General features: G+C 43.8%; 1 protein-coding gene across 1 annotated transcript in view; it reads right to left on the reverse strand.

The window, feature by feature from the left end:
• ARL8A (ADP ribosylation factor like GTPase 8A) overlaps positions 1-17,576 on the reverse strand; it is a 37,729-nt gene extending 20,153 nt beyond the window's left edge. Inside the window, exon 1 of the mRNA XM_033153104.1 lies at positions 17,331-17,576. Within this exon, the coding sequence (XP_033008995.1) occupies positions 17,331-17,453 (123 nt within the window). The 5' untranslated portion in view covers positions 17,454-17,576. The remainder of the gene's footprint in view (positions 1-17,330) is intronic.
• Positions 17,577-19,772: the final 2,196 nt, after the last annotated feature.

Raw genomic sequence — 19,772 nt, forward strand, 5'->3', positions numbered from 1 at the left:
GGGTGGGTGGGTGGGTGGGTGTGCGCGCGCACACACACACACACACTATGCAAAAACGACCATGTGGGGAAAATTGTGAAACCAGCCAATGTTTTTACATAGCTCCATCCTTATTTCAGACATGGTGATATATCAGTATATTGCAATGTTTAGCAGGTGATATATATCACAATGTTGAAAACCAGCCCAGCACTAGTGCACACAAGAGCACCATTCCACCAAAATTTTGAAGAACCACATTTAGAATAGAAAGATGCAAGCACATGGGAAAGAAAAAGTTTTACAAGGGGACAGATAGGCTCTTAACTTGAATGCAACAATGTTTACTTTGCCCTGCTCTTAACCACAAGGGGTATGCATGGAAAGAATTGAGTCCCACAAATACTGGGTACATAAAAATTTGAATATGTCTTAACAGAGCACAACAGACTTGCTTTTAAAAAACACCACAAAGGAGCTTTAAAGCAAGCATGTGGACATGGCCTGAGGGGTAATTGTGCAGCACTGAGTGCTCATGTGTTAAAGAAAACAAGAGAAAGTGATGACTGATCACAACAGCAAAAAAAAATAGTCACATGCAAATAGTAAACAAGCTCACGCTAAAAACATATGAAGTGGCCCTAAGATATTTTAGCTGAGCAGGAATATGTAAAATAATGTGCTTATGTGCAATGTAGAGTGCCTCTCTTCCTATGCCTATGAAGCAAACACACAGCCTACCTTCTTACATTCTTAAGAAGAGAGTGTTAGGCTTTTCTGGGCAGCTCTTAACTCTCTTTTTAGAAATTAATCACCAGGCCTGTCTATGCAAAGCATGCACTATCACACACCCTTATCATCTCCCTGTTGCTTCAACGTAGAAGCTCTGATGTTCACATAAACCAAAACGCCCCAGCAAAGTTCATCAGCTGCCACCAACACACTTGCCCTTTTTCTACTGTAGTCAGATTTTCACAAAACTCACCCATTAATACTAGACTGCTTTTCTATATGAAATACGTATTTTACACATTTATTCCATGAAATTTGCAAATCTGTTTACCATGAGGAAAATGGTTTCATCTAAGCAATCACTCCCCCTCACACAAGCTCTCTAAACTTAGCTGTGCTGCCTTCATATTGCTCTATTAGGTAAAGATATTGTTGTCTGCAGGAAATATAAAACACACAACTGTATCTAGTTTATTCAAGGACAGTAGTGATCTATGATGGCAACTTCAATGTGCACTAATTAAAGAGAGTTCACAAATTAAAAGATGGAGCTTTGATTTCAAATAAAATAGGAGGCATTAACGTTGTAACCTATGGCCTGTACTGTGTCTGTCAGAATGAAACTGGGACTACAGTCTGATTTCAAGAGCACCCAAAGCTCAATATGAAAGTGGCTACCCTAACTACGTTAGAACCCTCCTGCTGGTTCAGACTGAAGACCCATCTAGTCCAGCACTGTTTTTGCAGTTTGCAAGCAGAGGCCAATGGGAAACCTACAAGCAGGGCATGAGCACAGCAGCACTTCCCTATATACTGTCTCTGATATTGGAGACAATATATAGCCATCATGCCAAGCAAACATTGCTAGCTTTGTCCTCCACGTCTAATCCCTTTGAAAGTCATCCACGTTAGTGGTCATCTCTACACATTGCAGTAGCCTATTCCACAGTTTAACTATGCACTGTGTGAAGGCGTAATCCATCTTGTCTGTCCTGAATCTCCTACCATTCAGATTTCTTAGATGACCACAGGTTCTAATATTGAGAGAGAGAGAGAAATTGCACGTAACTTTGGGGTAACAGTACACACACAAAAAACCCTACAACATAGTATAATCTCAAGTTGCAACATTCAACATATCAGAACAGCATTCCAAGAGAGATACAAGCAGTTGCTGAGATTATTTCAGCCTTTGCCAGCACACACAAACTGATTTTGAGGGATCAAGATCAGAAAGGTGGCCAAAAATCAATAGTAGTTGGTGCTTCTTGCATCAAGTAATTAAATTGGAACCAGTATTTTATGGGTTACCTGTTTTTCCATCTCCCTCATAAAACTCCTTTTAATGTTGCCCCCAGAAGTGGAATAAGTGCACATTTAAATTTGCCTGCAGGTCACAGCAGTTGAGCTGTCTCCTCCTCCATCAACTTAGAGACCCATTAGAACAAGATTCAAGCCACTACCATAGGGTATTCCTTGGCTAAACAGTCCTAGGCAGCACATGAAGTACCTTCTCAAAGTCATGCAAAATTTGGAAAGCTGCAATTAATGAGGTGCCTCTGATATGATAAAATTGTGTGCCTTTAGATTTACAGCCCATGGTGCCTGCCACAACCATAATGCAATCTTGTCCCTCAGCCTTTTCTCATTTATTCTGACAATGATCCTGTAAGGCAAGTCAGTATCATTTTCAATTTATAGGCGAGAAGTACAGTTCAGAGGTAGACTTGCCTCTCTGCAAGTCCATTTATGATCACCGAGTTGAATCCAAGCTTTCCAATCCAATATGTTAGACCAGCGATTCTTAAATGGGAGTCTACAGCATGCACTTTAGGCAATTCCCAAGACAATTACAAAAGCAGAGGGAATTGCTGGATATCTTTCCAGAGTAATGAAAATGCACTCTCATCTAGATAAAGTTGCACTGCATATGAAGAGATTGCAAAAGTGGTGCTAGGTAGCAAATAAGCATTGTTAAGTTTGCAAAAACCTGGTGTCACTGAGACAATTCTAGCTTTTATGCTTTGTATGAATGTGAATGCCGCAGTAAAGAACATGCACGCCATTAGTCATGTCTGCAGGGCACATGCATTTCCAGTGTGGTACTTGTCCATTTAAAATACGTACTCTAGTACAGAACCTAATAACCTTTTATCCAAGTCCCAAAATGAAGAGCAAGAATCAGCTCTAGGGTGTTTGTCTATCAAGTTGCCTTATTCCAAGTATTCCAACATGGAACCTGTTAGTTGCAGTGTTTGAAACTCCCATTGCTATAGGGGTGTTTTGTGACAAGTTTGCGAGCAGTTTCTGAGCTCTAGGCATAGTACTGATTTTAAGATTTCAGATTAAATCTGCCACTGCTAGTAGAAAAGGAGAAGCTTTTTCTGCCTCCCCACTCCCAGCCTCTCTTTGAAGACTGGAGAAGGGAACCTCATAAGAATATTTGGGGGTGGGTGGGCAGGGGAAGTATGGCTTTGTTTTTTGAAGTCTTCAGATGAGGATTAGACCATGTGAAAAATGAACATAAAATTCTAGCTGCAGAACTAACTAAAATGGTTACTGCAAAATATGCAGGAATGAAAGATAAATAAAATGAACCAAGGAGAGAGGAGAGAAGTTGTGGGATATCTAACAGTAAACAGTATGTAAAGTGTTTATTGTAAGATGCAAAATTGAAACTTTAATTTAAAAATATATTTTTTTAAAATAACAAGTATTCAGTACACTTGGGCTCCTATTCATGCACTGTTGTCAGGTAGGGTACACACATTTTTAAATTATTATTTTTTTGCAAATTTAATAAAGAAAAAAAGAATAAAACAAAATAAAAATGCATATAAATAGTGACAAAAAACCACCTCAGTTTGCAGTAGCCATCATATTAAGTTAAGCATGTAAGTTAATATAAAGCTCTCCAAATGACTGCACAAAATTGATGTCTATACGAAATAGACATCAGTTGTACAGTAGTTATATGTATGATTTAGCTGAGATTCCTGCATCACAGGGGGGTGGACTGGATGACCCTCGGGGTTCCTTCCAATTCTACAAGTCTATTATTCTATACAGGACTACTCTGTCCTCAGAACATTGTGTAATGATTGAGGGTATTCATCCTTCTAGGCTCTAGTATAAGTCTCTTTTGTTGCCCTCATGGCAACATAAAATGCAAACACATTTTGAAGCAGTAGAGCTCTGCTTGCTCCGCCCTGATATCTTACGCTTAGGGTAGTCCCACTCCAATATCCACAAGCTGAGGTTGCAAGGGAAGCCCCTATGCATGGGCTCATGCCCCAGTTCTGCAAATATTTGTTGCCCCCAGTACACAGCTCTCCAAGGGAGTTTACATTTTGGATTGGCTAGCCAGCCAAGTTCAGAGTCTCCTGGGAAATGCAGTCTAGACAGAGCACATGGTTATAGCTGAAAATTGAAGCAGTGCAGCAAGGAAAAAGTGACTGACACCAAATAGCTACTGTCTAATGAGACACAGCTTTTCACCGAAGGGCCAATAAATTGTCTCCTATAAAATCTATTCCGTGCATTTTCAGGACCCTGCTTCTGTTCAAGCATCTACTATTGCCATCTGCAAGGACAGTGATTATGATTGCATCCTATTACGGCAACAGGAAAGCATGCACATAAACAAGGGCAGCCTTCAAGGGCTCGGCAGGTGACAGGAACCTCTAGTATTTGCTACATTTGCAATAGGGCAGGAACATGCCAGATGTTTCAGGTTTATCCTTTAAAGTGAATTGTTTATGTATTTTTAGGCCTATATAATGCATCTACACCAGGCTTCCCCAATCTGGTGCCCTCACAATGTTTTGGCTTACAACTCTGATCACTTGCCATGACAGCTGGGAGTTCCAATAGTTTGGAGAAAGGTGGATCTGCACTATTATTAATTAATTAATTGATTTCTGAATTGCTTCCTATGAAGCACTCAGAAGTGATTTACAATATGGTGACACACATAAACCAGCTACACATAGAAAAACAGTTAAAACAATGGCCTATATAAGAACAATAAAAAACAACTTTAAGTATAAAAATAATTTAACACAACAGGACATACATCAAATCAAATCAATTTCAAGACAGATACTAGTTGGGATAAAGATTAGAAGGCTTGTTGAATGAGACTACTTCCCCTCATTAGGACGGTCAAGTGAAGGCTTTGATGGGTTGCAGTAAATTCTGATCTAGAGATTTCTCGATTCACACACATTCAGTTCCCAGGAGCTTCATCCAGCCTTGGTACGCTAGAGGTTTACAGTGCTGGAAAAATACTTGTACAGGAGGCAACCATTTTGTGTGGGGGTTCCGTTACCGGCCCGAGTGCATCCTGCTCCATTCCACCCAGCCCTGGTTCTGCCCTAATTTTGCCTTCTTCCGGGTCCAAAAGGACCTGTTTGTCAGTAACCGCATGTCCACTGGATGCGCCTAAAAGGGTTGCTACTTGTAAGAGTATGGCACTTGGAGGGGGGAGGGGGGATTAGCAGACAATACTAGATTTTAGGTGCAATTCATGCCCAAGCCTGAATCATAATTCCTTGGCAGCAATGATTTCTGAGTCCTGAATGTTAAGGGATTTGCATTTTTTTTATGTTTGCAAACGTGGACACACCCACACCCTATCTGATTTGTGTCAGTCTGCTGTCAATAACCTTCTGCTAAAATTACAAATATATTTTGCTGGAAGTATCCAGTATTTTGGACACATGACAAAGACGATAGGATCCTTCAAATGCTATTATTAGGAGAACCTTGATAGCGAAATCTCAGGTCACAGCTGACTTGCAGCAGACAGCTTTATGATGGACATACACAGTTAGCACCCTAAATGGATCTCCTTCTGATAGTTGATAATGTAAATCACAAGAAACAAATAAGATTTACATTGAGAGAAGATGAAAATACTGTAACACTGAAATGTAACAGAACCAACAATGAGCACCTAATTTGCTATGGTAACACAGCTGCTTTGATCTATCATAACTGCAGAAAACTGAGAGCCAAGGACAAGCTTGAGAGAGAGGGCCTTACGCAGAAAAGCGCTGCTCTGTAACTCACTGCAGGATGGGGAGGGAGGAAGGACTGCAGAGAATTGAAAGTGTCTTCTGTATCTACTCAAATGCAAAAAAAGGAAAAGAACCCAAACCTTCAGATACAACACTATCAAAACTTATGGGAATAGGAACAAGTTATTATACGAAGTCATACTGCTGCCTGCATTAAAGTAGATGTGCTGCTAAACACACACACAATGACTGTACTCACTTACTTGACCTACATTTTAAGATATATACACACTGGTGCATGGAGTGAGCTAGAAACCGTTATATGTGGGTTGCTGATTTCTTTGATGTTTATCTCCATATTTCATGACTGTACAGCAGCACAGATTTGTTTGTCAATAAGGAAGGATTACAACAGCAGAGCAGGTAAAAAAAATGGGGTGTGGGTTCTAGAGCTCATAATTAGGAGATGGTTCAACAGAATGATTTGATATTTAGCAGTTTATAGGAAAAATAGGTTTGAGGGCAGCCCATGCTGAATTTGGAATAGAAATGGTAAGAAATTGCTTATTTGAAGTGAGTTCATTTCGTAAGAGACTTTGGCAAGCTGGTAAGTGGTGTGTGTTTTCCTTCTATAGACTATAGATGGGGAGGGTTTCTATGTTTGAACTGCGTTTTTTGGGAAACTGTTGTTAGGTCAAGGCAAAGGTCTACTTGGTATCTGCCATTATTCATGAGTTGTGTAACATGTTTGCAGATTTTATTAAAAAGGGCATTTTGGTGGCCAATATTACTCAATGCAGTTTCCTAAGTGTGCAACCCCCACCCACCCACCCCCAGTATGAACCTGATATGCAAAAGGTTCCGTGTGTGGGGGCTGTTGAATGGAGTGCCGGGTGAAATGAGAGGGGGGGGAGAGAGAGAGACACGTTGATTTGAAAATGACAGTGTGTGGTTGTATGAAACAGAAAAGAATGGGCGTGGAGGGAAGAGATCAAAGTACTCACAAATCAGGCTTCAGCCTTGAAGTGCTTAAAGTTCCCTTAAGTGGTTAAGTGTGAAAAGAGATGGGCAGAAGAGATCACAGGAAATGTGTAAAAACTGAGAGGCATTGAGGGAAGGGGGAAACATTTCTAGGGTGCACAATGACTGGATTACTGATAGACAACTTTGAAAGGTATAGGACAGGCATCCCCAAACTCGGCCCTCCTGCTGTTTTGGGACTACAATTCCCATCATCCCTAGCTAACAGGACCAGTGGTCAGGGATGATGGGAACTGTAGTCCCAAAACAGCTGGAGGGCAGAGTTTGGGGATGCCTGGCATAGGACATCTTCAGAATAAAGGGGCAGGATATTTAGGGGCTGCCTGTGTGGTTCTATATGTGCTTTACCTGCTGAATTTCCACTTTTTATATTAAACCTTTAAAAGCTAGGGTTGTCGACTAACTGGAAAATTCACGGCTGGCAGGGATTTTAACAACCAACCAATGCATAAAAATAAGCTGGGGTAATTGTAGACCATGAGAACCAACAAATCCCCCTGCTAATGTCACCCAGTGAGCTGGCTGTTACAGGCTGAGAAGCGGCAGCCAGTAAAAGTTGGCAACCCCATGAGACACGCAGCGCAGCAGCCTCATCAGGGAAAAAACTGGTAATCCTTATTTCTAATCTCTTAATCCTTTTAAAATATGAACTAGTTATTACAGGTAAAGAAGGAGCTGAAGCCACCAAAAGTTGGCAACCCCATCAAAGATAGGAGCCACAGCAGAACCTTCAGAAAAAAGGGGAGAGATTTAGGGGCCAACTTTACAACTCTGTGTGTGCTTTATGTACCAAGTTTCCTTCTTTTTTATTGCAGGTTTTAAAGGCTAAGCATGTGAATATGGCCATTTTCTGTTGAGAGATACATTCAACACTCTCCCTTCTCCAGAAGACAGCATGTGTTCTCTGAAATAATGTGATGCTTCTCTGGGAATCATTTTCCCACTGATGGATAGGAACACTCGGGGGGGGGGGGGAACCAGGCAACTCCATTCCCACAGCAGTTTCATGAGGTTGTGCATGTGTGAAAGCTATGCTGAGGTTTGTTTTGTTTGGGTACAGGCAGGCTCTAAAATCTCTGCTGGTTTTGTCAATTCTTTGCTTATCAGCTTAACGCATATTTAGCAATATAACATAAGGGCGTTGCAAGCAACTAAGAGCAGCTAAACTGTCCACCCCTCCTCTAACACTACTTCTCCTCCCACTGCCACCTGCTCCCAATGGTCTCTCACCCTGCTTTTGATTTTTCCTTGCTGGACTATCGCAGTGTTTTTCAACCTTTTTGGGGCAAAGGCACACTTGTTTCATGAAAAAAATCACGAGGCACACCACCATTAGAAAATGTTAAAAAAATTAACTCTGTGCCTATATTGACTATATATAAAGTAATTCTCTTGAATAGGAATCAAATAAACACAAAGAAAGTATGTTATAATTACTTTATTATGAAATAATAGTAAGTAAACAGAAATATGAAAAATTATAAAATACTTTATTCAGTGCACAACCAGGGCCTGTTTGGCTGAACACAAAGCTGATATTCTGGCTGAAATCGAAGAAAGGCACACACGTAGCTCTTCGCCAACAGCTCTCAGTCTCTCTCTGTATTTAGTTTTTATAGCAATCATGCTTGAAAAGCTCATCTCACACAGATATGTAGTTATCTTCAAACACTTTCATTCAGACCCAGTTCAGTTTCCTGCTATCATTTTCAAGCGACAAATAGTTCCTTGCAACCCCAAAGCTTACCCACTTTCTGCCACATCCGCTGGTCCACTGAGGCTGTAGTCCTATGCCCTGTTTCCTGGGAATAAGCCCCACTGAAAACAGTGAGGTTTATATCCAAGTAAACATGCACAGGATTGCTACATCGCAAAATAGACCATCTGGCCAGTTCTGGGTCCTATCAGTCATTTTCAAATCCAAACCCAACCTCATTGTGAGGAAGTAAAATATGAGGGAAATGGAAGGTAACCACAAACATGTAGGGCTGAGAGGAGGACTTTGCAGATGGGCACATGCCTCTGGTGTATCTCTCCATCACCACCTCACAGAAATAATATGTGCTTCGAAGTTTCCCCTCAGTTCAATATTCTGTCTGTTCTGGGCAAGGAGAATGTTTTTGAAACTATGCATTCCCCTCAATATTTAACAATAGGCAATGAGCACATCTAAAAGAACAATCACGTTTTAAAGACTTCAAACTCTGAAGGATAAATAAGTTACAAGTCCTTCTACCTCAAGTGCCCTCTCTTATCGTGCAGAGTCTAGGTCTGGAAAGTTGGGGGGGGGGGGTCCATGTGGCATGAAAAGTCCAGCACTCTGCAGACTTCACACCACAACTGGGTTAGTGGCATACACACACACACAAAAATTAAGCACTCACTGCCAAGGGCAGACCGGCCCTCTCCGAGGATAGGGCACTTGCCCAGAGGTCAGCTCAAGCGGGCGAGAGGCCCCTTCAGACGTTTCCGCCAACAGGCTTGCACCCTGAGCCAAGGGGTGTCATGTGACGATGGGGTCAACTTCGGGAGGTAGATTCCGAGGGGTTACTTTAATGCAAAAGAGCCCTTTCGGATTCGCGGACCCAGAGTTGCCTCTCCCACGCCCCGTCCTGGCACCCCGGATCACGCCCCTCATGCACCCCCACCCAGCCACCCATAAATGGCAGGCAGAAAAGCAGTTGCGCCCCCACCCGCAAGCCCTGACCCCCAGCAGCTGCGAGAGCCTGATCGCGCTCGGAAGGCGCCTGGGCTTCCGAGAGCGCCGCTTTCCTCGCGGGTCCTGTCGAGCCGGAGAAAGCAGCGCTGCAGCCCGAGCGGATCAGGCGCCGCCGCGCGGCTCATCTTTCATCGCGGCGATCACCAAGCACAGCATTTGGCGGCAGCGGCTGCGCTCTCGGGGCTCGCCGTGCGCCTCCTGCACACTCACGGGGCAGCGTCCGCCTCTTCAGCAGGCGCCTGCCAGCAGCCCCGACCGGCCCTCTCTGCTTCAGCAGCAATTTTTCCCACGGCACACCAGGCAACATCTCGCGGCACACTAGTGTGCCGCGGAACAGTGGTTGAAAAACACTGGACTATCGTCACAAGTCTTCAGACTCCAAGACAGTGTAGGCAGCCCAGAAAGGAATGTGGCATTTTTTTTTTAACACTGAGAATATCTGCACCACTCTTTTCTAGGATACAAAGGGCAAACCCACACGGCTTACCCACTTACACAAAATAGCATTATGAGACTGCTCTCCTTGCACAGCACTCTCCCTCTGGGATGAAATGTCTAGTAATAGGAGGGGCACATTTTATGCCATTCACCTGAAGGCACCAGCAAGAATCTGTGGCAAGATAGTTCAGGCAAGGAAACAGTCATGGCTTGCATAATAATGTCAAAATCATTCCGTACTACATAACTGGGAAGGTTTACAAAGTAATGCACACTAGAGTCACTTCCAATTTTCTTCAAAACTGTGACCAAATCTAAGTGACCCCGATACAGAATATTTCCCCTTCAACTCTCTGCACAAAACCCTATCTGGTTCCTTCTTTCAGGATACTATATCCAAGTTGCACATACGGAATTTCTGGAAGTCCCGTATATTCTGGAAGTCCCGTATATATATATATTCCTACTTCCCAAGTGACACATTCTAGCTTTAACACGAGTTCTAGAACATAACTGAGTTAAGATGTTCCACAGATTAACTGTAAGCTTCCAACAACAGGCAAATGTTTTATCTAGCACAATCATATTTGAGAGAGACAGTTTCCTCAAATGTTTTTTGGAGCTTTACTATTATTATTATTATTATTATTATTAAAATATTTTAAAACTGGTAACATGTTAATGAAGGAAATAAAACTAACAATAAAAGGTCAAAAATATTTCCCATGAAATTTGGCATTTGCCTGTAGGGCAATTACTCTCCATCTGGCCAACTGCCCCTTTCAGAGGGTTCAGACAAGGAGGGTGAAGTTGTCCTAAAGACAGGGCTGTGTTGTCTATTAACACAGTGTAGGGCAGTGGCACTGCCACCCCCACATCATGAATCCAGAACACAGGCTAATGGATAGCCCAGCAGAAAGCAGCAGCGAGAGGAGGGACATGTAGCAAAAGTTGAGAGGCACAGCTGGAGGGTGGTCAGCCACTGCCTCAAGAGTTATTTGAAAAGATTGTTTTGGGTCTTTCCATCAAATGACAGAAGAGCAGATGGGATGTGTGTCTCTTTCTACTGCAGATTTTGCTCCCCATGGTTCCAAATACAAGAACGGAATCAGACTGTTCTCCCAGTGAACTCAGAATAGCGTACATGGAACAAGGGGGAAGGTGGAATTATCCCACTTTAGCTTCACCGCAATTGTGTGAGGTAGATTAGGATGAAGGAATAGGATTGGACCATCAACTGAGCAGGAATCTGAAACCAATTTTCAGATTTTCCCCACTTCAAAGGCCAACACATTTTATGGCAGGAATGGGGAACCAGTGGCCATCCAGATGTTGTTGGACTAACTTCAATCATGCCGACTAGCTGTAAGGCCATGGATACCAGTGCTGGGTTACAGCCTGCCTGGCATATACCAACGCCAACCTCTTAAAACTGCTTTTCAACAAAGCAAATCTGTAACCTTATTCCTATTTCCTTCACTCTGGCTCCAGGTCTACCAGGATGTATCCTGCAATAATGATGAAGTCTGCCAAGAACTGCCAGATTTGGAAGTCATGGAACTCAAAACAAAAGTAGGCCACCAAGCTCGGCTGCACCAATCCACTTCTTTCTGTTGTTCTTTGCCCCCCCCCCCTGCATATATTGAAAGTTGCACATCAATCATGCTCTGTTATTCCCCAGATCCCTTGCCATGCAGCACACCAGCAACAGCAGTAAGTTAGATGACCCCGCTAACCCTTCCAACAGGGTGCCCTCCTCTATTTCATCTGTCATATGTTGTCCTCTAACAGCCATGACCCCTAATTCCTTGTCTCTTCCACTTCCTCTTATTTACTTATGCAACATCCCTTTATCATTCTTTGGTGTGTTTTTTGCCAGTGTGAGAGCCAGTATAGCATACTAGGTTAGAGGGCTAGAGAAAAAAGACTCAAGACCTATGGCTCTCAGTTTAACTTACCTCACAGGGTTGTTGTGAAGCTGAAAAGCAGATCTATGCTGCCTTGAGTTCCCAGGAGGAAAGCCATTATATAAATGTGACTAAAAAAATAAAATATATGCCGTAATCCTACACACATTATACAGAAACAACCGGATGACAGTGATCACTGCCCACCTTTCACCAGCAAACTCCACACATCTTGCATGAAACCATTAACAATATATTGGGTGAAGCTTCTGACAAGCCATATATGGCGGCTTCACTTTCAGTGTTGGGTTCCTACCCAGCCCAGGTCAAAAGGCCTGCACCAAGTCAGAGGAGGGGTTTCTTTTTTTTAACTTTTGTACAATCAGGTGTGTTTTTGTGCAGTGATTACACAAAAGATTAGGCTGAAATGTTACCTTTTTTCACCCTCCAAATGTAGTTATTTATTAGACATTTGCCCAGCCTGCTTTCCTTGAAGACTCTGGACAAGTGAGGAACAAACAGAATGACATCAGACACTAAAACAGCAAAACCTGACTTACTGAGAAGAGAAGCTTTCATCAGAACTGGTTTGTTTACATATTTTTAAAGAGACAGGGTAACCTTATCATACCTGTCTAAAGTACCATCTAGTTATATTACAAGAAGCACCTAATAAATCCTTTTATTTAAGTGCACAAAATGTTCTACAGTTCACATTTTTTAAAAAATTCAACACCACTCTGTAATGACTGCTTCAGGCATGGAATTACACCACAGAAAATATTATCCTCAGCAAGTAATGTGCTTTCAATTACGTTGCCATATAATATCATACATTCTCACAAGTGACCTCCCTCCTTCCAAAAGTGCTTATGTGGATGATCTGATGCAGCCTTATTTTCCACTTCACACAAGCACTTGCAGAGCAACCATGTATATTTAAAAAATCTTTATGTAGCCATAAGGCATTCCTAAAGCCATACAGAACCACAGTTAACACATTGATGAAGTCTTTTAGGAAGGACATAACGTGTCCAAGGACACAGTCTCTTTCTCAAGGTGGTAGCTTTACTTGAGATGGCTGTTAACAAGAATGAATGCTGCAACAGGATATAAGTGTACCACTGCTAACACGACCAGTCCATTCAGACTACCAACATCAACAATTGAGTGTCACTGTTTCTGTCAAATACAATGATATAAATCTCTCATCTTCTAGAATTGTTGGCTGCATGCACCCCATACATTTAAAGCACATGATTTCACCCCCCCAAAATCCTAGGAACTGTAGCATGTTGAGGGTGCTGAGAACTGTAGCTCTGTGGGCAGTACACTAGTTCCTAGGATTCTTGGAGGACTAGCTCTAAATGTATGGCGTTTCTGCAACCACTATGTAATGAGGAAATTCATTAATAAAAGAACTCTAATATTGATTCCCAACTGAGGAAGGGCAATCAAAAAAGAAAAATAACTTAATATGTGCTATCCATAAGAGCTATGTCAGTAAACCCTACAACAATCCTATAAGGAAGACCAATTTTATTCACATATTACAGGAGGGGGGGGGGAGACTGAGGCAATGAGTTGGAGACATGTCTAAGGCAACCCTACTTAGCACATTCCTTTCTTGATGAGTGACTTAAGACTCAGTCTTCAGCACTGCATTGATGCATCTCTCCAAGGGCATGAGATTTCACAACATGTGAACAGAGCAATCATCAAGCAATCCCTGTTCTGAAATGCTTACTACGCATCAGCTGCCAATAAACATCTTGAAACAGAATCTTTTTACTGCTGCTAATCATTTATTTAGCCATGCTGAACAGTATATGCTAGGTGCTGTATGGGACACAAAAAGAAAGGCCCTGCATTAGCCAGATAAAAATGGGGGAAAGAGTTGGGAGATAAAAATGAGTTGGGAAATAATGATATAGAGGTTTCTACAGGCAAAAGAAACAGCATGGTAAAAGACTGGAGTGGGAGAGAGAGACAAAGGCAGCTGAGAGTAAATGAGCTTGTATATTCCAGGACAACTCTTTAAGTCTGACACAAAAGTAGGGCTGAAGAGAGTGGTAGGCCTCTCGCTGTGCTGGCTGCCTGCTTACTCATCTCTCTCCCCCACCTTCAATTTAAAAAGGCTCCAGCTGTAACCAGAGACTGGTGAAGATTTCCTCAGCATATGCTCTGTTCTGTCTTAGCAGTGGGCAGAAGGTAGGTTGGAATCTACTGATAGATCTATGAATGATTTGGGGTAGATCAGCAAGGAATCTGACTCTTCAATTGTTTAGCCAACACAGAGACCATTTTTCTCTTAAATTAGAGTGAAAAGATGAAGAAAGCTGGCGCGACGTGGAGAAACAGGAGTGGACCTTTGTGTGATAGGCCCGTAAACTCAGTCAGTTCTGCTACTGAAAACAAAAATTCCAAGGGTATGTTTCCACCCACCATTATGTACCTGGCTCTTGTCAGTAGATCTGAGAGTTCTGCTTAAACAGAGAAGATTCCACAAGCCTGAGGTCTACCTGCCCCCTGCTCTGTCTATATCATCCCAAACACTGAAATCAGCAGTCACTGCAAAACAATTTTGCACAACAAGGTGATTCACCCACTCTATCTTAACACAACTGCTATGCTATGGTAGCATGCTGGCAGCTTGGGATATAGGAGGACCAGGATCAACCTAGTGATGTAGGAGATCTTAAAATGGGGAGGGGGGGTGGGAGAAAATGTCCTTATTTTTGACACCTCCCCACCCATACCATCTCGTATAAAACCCAGGCTAACCTTTTGAGGCCAGCCGAGTCCATGGGGAAATGTAGTTCAATCAAAGGGCCCCATTCCCTTCTACACAACTTTCCAGGGGACACATGCCAGTGGTGGACAGGGTCGAAGGGTGGAGTGGGTGGAGCAATGAATGTAACTTTTACCTTACTACGTTGGTTAGTTTCTACACATACCCTCAGAGCCTTTCTCTATCTTCCAGCCAGGCATTCAAGAGGCATTATCAGAATTCAAGAACACTTTCCAGCCAGGCAAAAAACACTCAAGGAGAGGGTGAAGCAGCAGAAGGGGTGTTCTTTGGGCTGAGTCCCAAGGGCATGAGAAACTAGAAATAGCCTGCTGGATCACTCCAGTGGCCCATCTAGTCCAGCATCCTGTTCTCACAGTGGCCAACCAGATGCCTACGGGAACCCCTAAAACAGAACCTGAGCACAATAGCACTCTACCCACTTGTGAAGATTCTCAGTAACTGGCATTGAGTCGACACAAGAGAGGTTTGCTGAGCTGCATTCGATTCCCTCCTGTAATCCGCCTAGACAATGCTGGAAGGACATAAGGAACTGCATTTTAATAGTTCTTCATGCTCCTGAAACCTGACAGAGCATGCACATTCTCCCAGCTGCAGGACTGGGAGGCCTCTGGGCATCATCAGGAGTGTGACCATCTGTTATGAAAATAAGTTACCTTTCTTAAACCAAAACTATTTGGCTTGGAGAAGGCATATCGGTTTCTAGTTCAATTCACAATTCGTTGTTGTCGGGACAAAATAATGTAACGATCTGTATCTATCCTAATGTCTGGGCACAGAATAATTTAAAAAAAAGAATATGTGTATACTAAAAAATAAAGGTGAAAGGTCCAGATTTCAAATCAAGGATCAGTTTAAACCTTGAGAAATCACATGCCAATTTCATGGCTCTGTCCAGAAAACACTGCTGAATCAGTGGTCAATGATAACGCATCTCTTCTGGAGCAAACACATCAGACAGAACTCACTATTTAGCATATTATCCAGTTTGCATTGTCATGTCTTCGGCATTCAAAATTCAAGAGTACATAAATGAGAGGCTAGGAATCAACACCTGCAGACCCTTCACAAGGGTTACAAAAGATTATGAATTCAAGAAACAGACATTAAAAAGTGTATTAAAAAGTGCAAATTATATTCAAATTCATACTGAACCACCAAGTTTAATTTAGATGCACTGAAGCCAAATGTCTCTTGATGTGCTTGGGTTCCAGAATTACCTACAAGAATTCACCTACAGTAAGGCAAACACATTCTTTTTAAGAGCACATATGGAGTGGGGGAGAATGGTAAAACATTTGGGATTTCTTCTGAGAAATGAAGCTAGCAGGCAATAAACTCAAACGTGCCTCCCATTACTGTATTATAAAGCTGGAATGAAGTGGAACAGAGACTCAAACATGACAAAAGGATTCCAGGATTTGTGACAGACTGATGGAAAGAAAGGAGAGGCAGTAGGCTATGGTAACCTTCATCACTGCCATCCACTTCCTTGTACAGGCAAAAATGCTTAGTATTCAGAGACGGTGTCGCGTGATTCTGAGCAGAACCATGCTGCAATCCTCTTTCCAGGAAGAGCAAAAGATGGAAGAACTCCAGTTCCGCAAACTCACCTAGAACAATGCCCCTCACTAAATCCAACAGCACAGACCTCTCAGTTCTGCCAATTCCATTCAAGGCCCTGGGACAGAAGGCTCAAGATAGCTTATCAATATTCCCCACAGCTAATACTCCCCATCCCATGTGCTATCTAATGTATTTCCTCTACCCCACCCTTTCATTAAATGCACACTTTGAAGCCATTACTGCAGAATGCATGTGGGAGGGGGAGAGAAAGTCGTGGCTTTCCATTTGGGAAATTCTCCACAAACTGAAATCTTGCTGCTTTCCCAAGATGGTTTCTTAAGACTGTGCAATGAAATGCTCTAACAGAAAACCCTATTGCAATTTTAAATTTCCTTTCTAAATTAAACAAACAAACAAACCACGCAGAGAAACCCTGCTAATTGCCATATTGATCAGGAAAGATGGAGATGAAATTACCATCCATCACAGGAGATGGAACGGCGTCCCTTCGTCTCACCAGGGACCCAGCCTGTTCATAGCAATCTCGAGCGTACAGTCTCCGCTCAGAAAACCCCACCGCCCCGAAAGGGATTCAAAAGCCGCACGAGACAGACGCTCCAATTCGAATGCACACGGGTGCATAAATCCGGATCGATTTATTTATTTATTATTACTAATATAGGATCCAAGGCGACTTGCCTCTTCCTCCTTATCGCCAGCAGCAAGTAACGGAGCCAAGAGGACACGCACTGCGAACGGCGAGAGGGGCGAGCACGGCGGGGGGGGGGTGTAATCTGAGAGGCATTGCCCGCATTGCATACACCGACGCTCTCTCTCCCCGCCCCATTTAAACCGGGGAGAAAAGGACAGGAAGAAAAGCCCTTTCTGCGCAAAGCGTAGCTGAGAAACGAAGGCTGCTAACAATGTCTCCCCCACCCCGCCCGGAGAGGGGTGGGGTGGAGACAGGCTACCCTTCCCAATGCACATGATCTGGGGAGGGGCGTCCTCCTGCCTCTGGAAGGGAGGCCTCCATCCTGCCCGTGCGGCCCTAGGAAGCGGTGGCGGGGACGGGGAGAGGCCCTTGCTGGGAGCGCCCATGACCTGGCTGGCCCCCTTACCGCGATCACGTTGACGAAGGTGGTCTTGCCCGAGTACTGCAGCCCCACCAAGGTGAGCTCCATCTCCTCCTTCCAGAAGAGCGCCCGGAACCAGTCCAGCAGCTTGGTGAAGAGCGCCAGCATCCTGCTCCTTTCTCCTGCCTCTGCTCTCCCCGACCTCGCAGCAGCGCAGCCAGGCCCGGCGCCTCTTTATTGTCCCCCGGAACGAGCCGGCCTTGCCGCTGCCGCTGCCGCCGCCGCCGCCGCGCTCTGCCTCGGGGCTCCGCTCGGCTCGCTCGCTCGCAGACGCGCACACGCTCGGCTCCGGCCGCTCAGCTGCTCCTGGGTGGGGTCACGCAGCGACTCAGCCGGGCGGAGAGGCGGCTCTCGACGGCCTCCTCCGCAGGACCCGGCAGCGGCCTCTGCAGGGCGGGAGGACTCGGCGCAGGCGAGGCCTAGCAGGGGACGCCGCTCCTCGCCCGGCCCGGCGCTTGAGGCTGCGATCCTATTCACTCCGTTTCCTGCGAGTAAGCCCCACACTGAACGCAGCGGGGCGGACTTCGTGTTGTTCTTTCCTCCTGAGGCGGGCTTCCCAGGTTTCCATTAAAGCGGGGCTTCCCGGCTGCCCTGGCTGGGGGGACCCCGAGGCCCCTGCCCTACCTGATAAAAAGTCAGAAATGCAGAACACCTCCTCAGTCTTCTTATTGTTCCCGGAAAGATCCCAAGGCGCTGTCAAGTCCTGCAGGCTTCCCTCGTAACGTGCACTCAGACCTCGCCATCGCTCAGTGTGAGCTTGCTCCAAGGGGCAACAGACAACTACACTGGGTCAGAATCTTTCCCAGAATCCTTTCTGATTCCTTTGGAGGCAGGGGCGAAGCCAGGATTGGACAGGTGGGATGTAAATGGAGGGGTTCCAATGGGTTTGCTCCCAGTGTGACTTAAGTTTGGATCCAATCTACCAGAAGTCTAAAGAGGGATGGCAGCTTTGGCTCCTGTTGTTGTTGTTTTGACATATGCCTTTGGGGGAAAACTGAATCAGTTGGCATGATCCAGATCTTACACTTGTAGATGGAGCTGGGCTGAGAAGATGTGTCTGGGGAGAGCAGGTCAGGGGAAGAGTTGAGGATAGGAGCAAAGAAATGCCTTCCATCTTACTGAGTACAATTAGGTCAAATTTAAGGATCAGTAGCAAACTGGAGGTGGGAATTTCTTGAACTAGAAATACTTACCAAAAAAAAATTGTATTCCTCTAATTTCTTATCCATATGTATAGACTCTGTGCCCCGCCTTCCCACTCTATGTGGGAAGGTGGAAAATGCAGGTGGTGCCTTTCCATTTTTTATATTCACTGTTTATTTTATATCCATTTTATATCCATTTTTTATATATTCACTGTTTATAGAAAATAAATAGAAATAGAAAATAAACAGATGCCAGGTTACAAAGTTTTGTGCAGTGCTCTGTAATATTTTCATTTGAATACATATTTTTGTTCAAATATATGTATTCAAATCTATGAATGCATATATTTGCTACGAAGCCGCATTGTGTAACTGGTATCTAATGTACATAGAAGTCAAACAGATTAATTTTGTACGTTGCACTTAATCTCTGCTTTTCCTACAATGTAATGATATGGAGAATACTCAGAACTCTGTGTTGCAGTTACTAGCCAGCAATGACACACACTTTACAACCCCACAAAGGTTTGGTAAAGAGTTACTTCCACATTTTTCAAACAGTAGCTTCCTCCTGCTGTTTCCACATGAATTTTCAGTTGTGTGCCTGTCATGCATTTTCCCCCTCTTTCTATTTTTTCCCCCAGAAGGCAAACTCAAGACTACAGCCGCTACTACAACCCAATTTTTCCAAGAGATGACAAGTACTGTGGGATCAAGGCTTCAGAGTCAAATTCTGAAGTGGAGGCATTCTTAGAGGGCAGATTGCCTTTGGGAAGGAACAATGAAGGCAGGACTGGGGGAGCCTAATTATTGTCTTTTGTCCAGAAATCCTCTGAAGCTTAGATGGCTTTAAGGGATTTGTGCATGATATATCTGTCAACAGCTAATAGACATAGCTAAATAGAACCTCCAAGTTCAGAGGCAGAATATCTGAATATAAAGAGCTGGGGACAGGAGAAGGCGGTTGCCTTCCTGCTCTGCTTTCAAGCTTGGAGAAACAACTGGCTGGCTACTGTTACTAACCTAATGCTTGACTAGATGAACTATAACATAATGCTTGACTAGATGATCTAGTCAAGCAGGGTGTTCTGATGTTCTTAATTAGGAGAAGGGAGTAGATTGGGTGTTAATCTCCTCTCCTCCACCATCCTCTGCTGCCACTTGACTCATTTGGGGCTCAAGCTGATATAATTCATCTTCCTTCCTTCCACTGACCACAGATCTACACTTGTAGACAACAGCATGAACATGATGTTTTGAGTGATGCTGTGCACTGTGAGCC

This window comes from Lacerta agilis, chromosome 6 (assembly GCF_009819535.1).
Source record: "Lacerta agilis isolate rLacAgi1 chromosome 6, rLacAgi1.pri, whole genome shotgun sequence".
NCBI lineage: Eukaryota > Metazoa > Chordata > Lepidosauria > Squamata > Lacertidae > Lacerta > Lacerta agilis.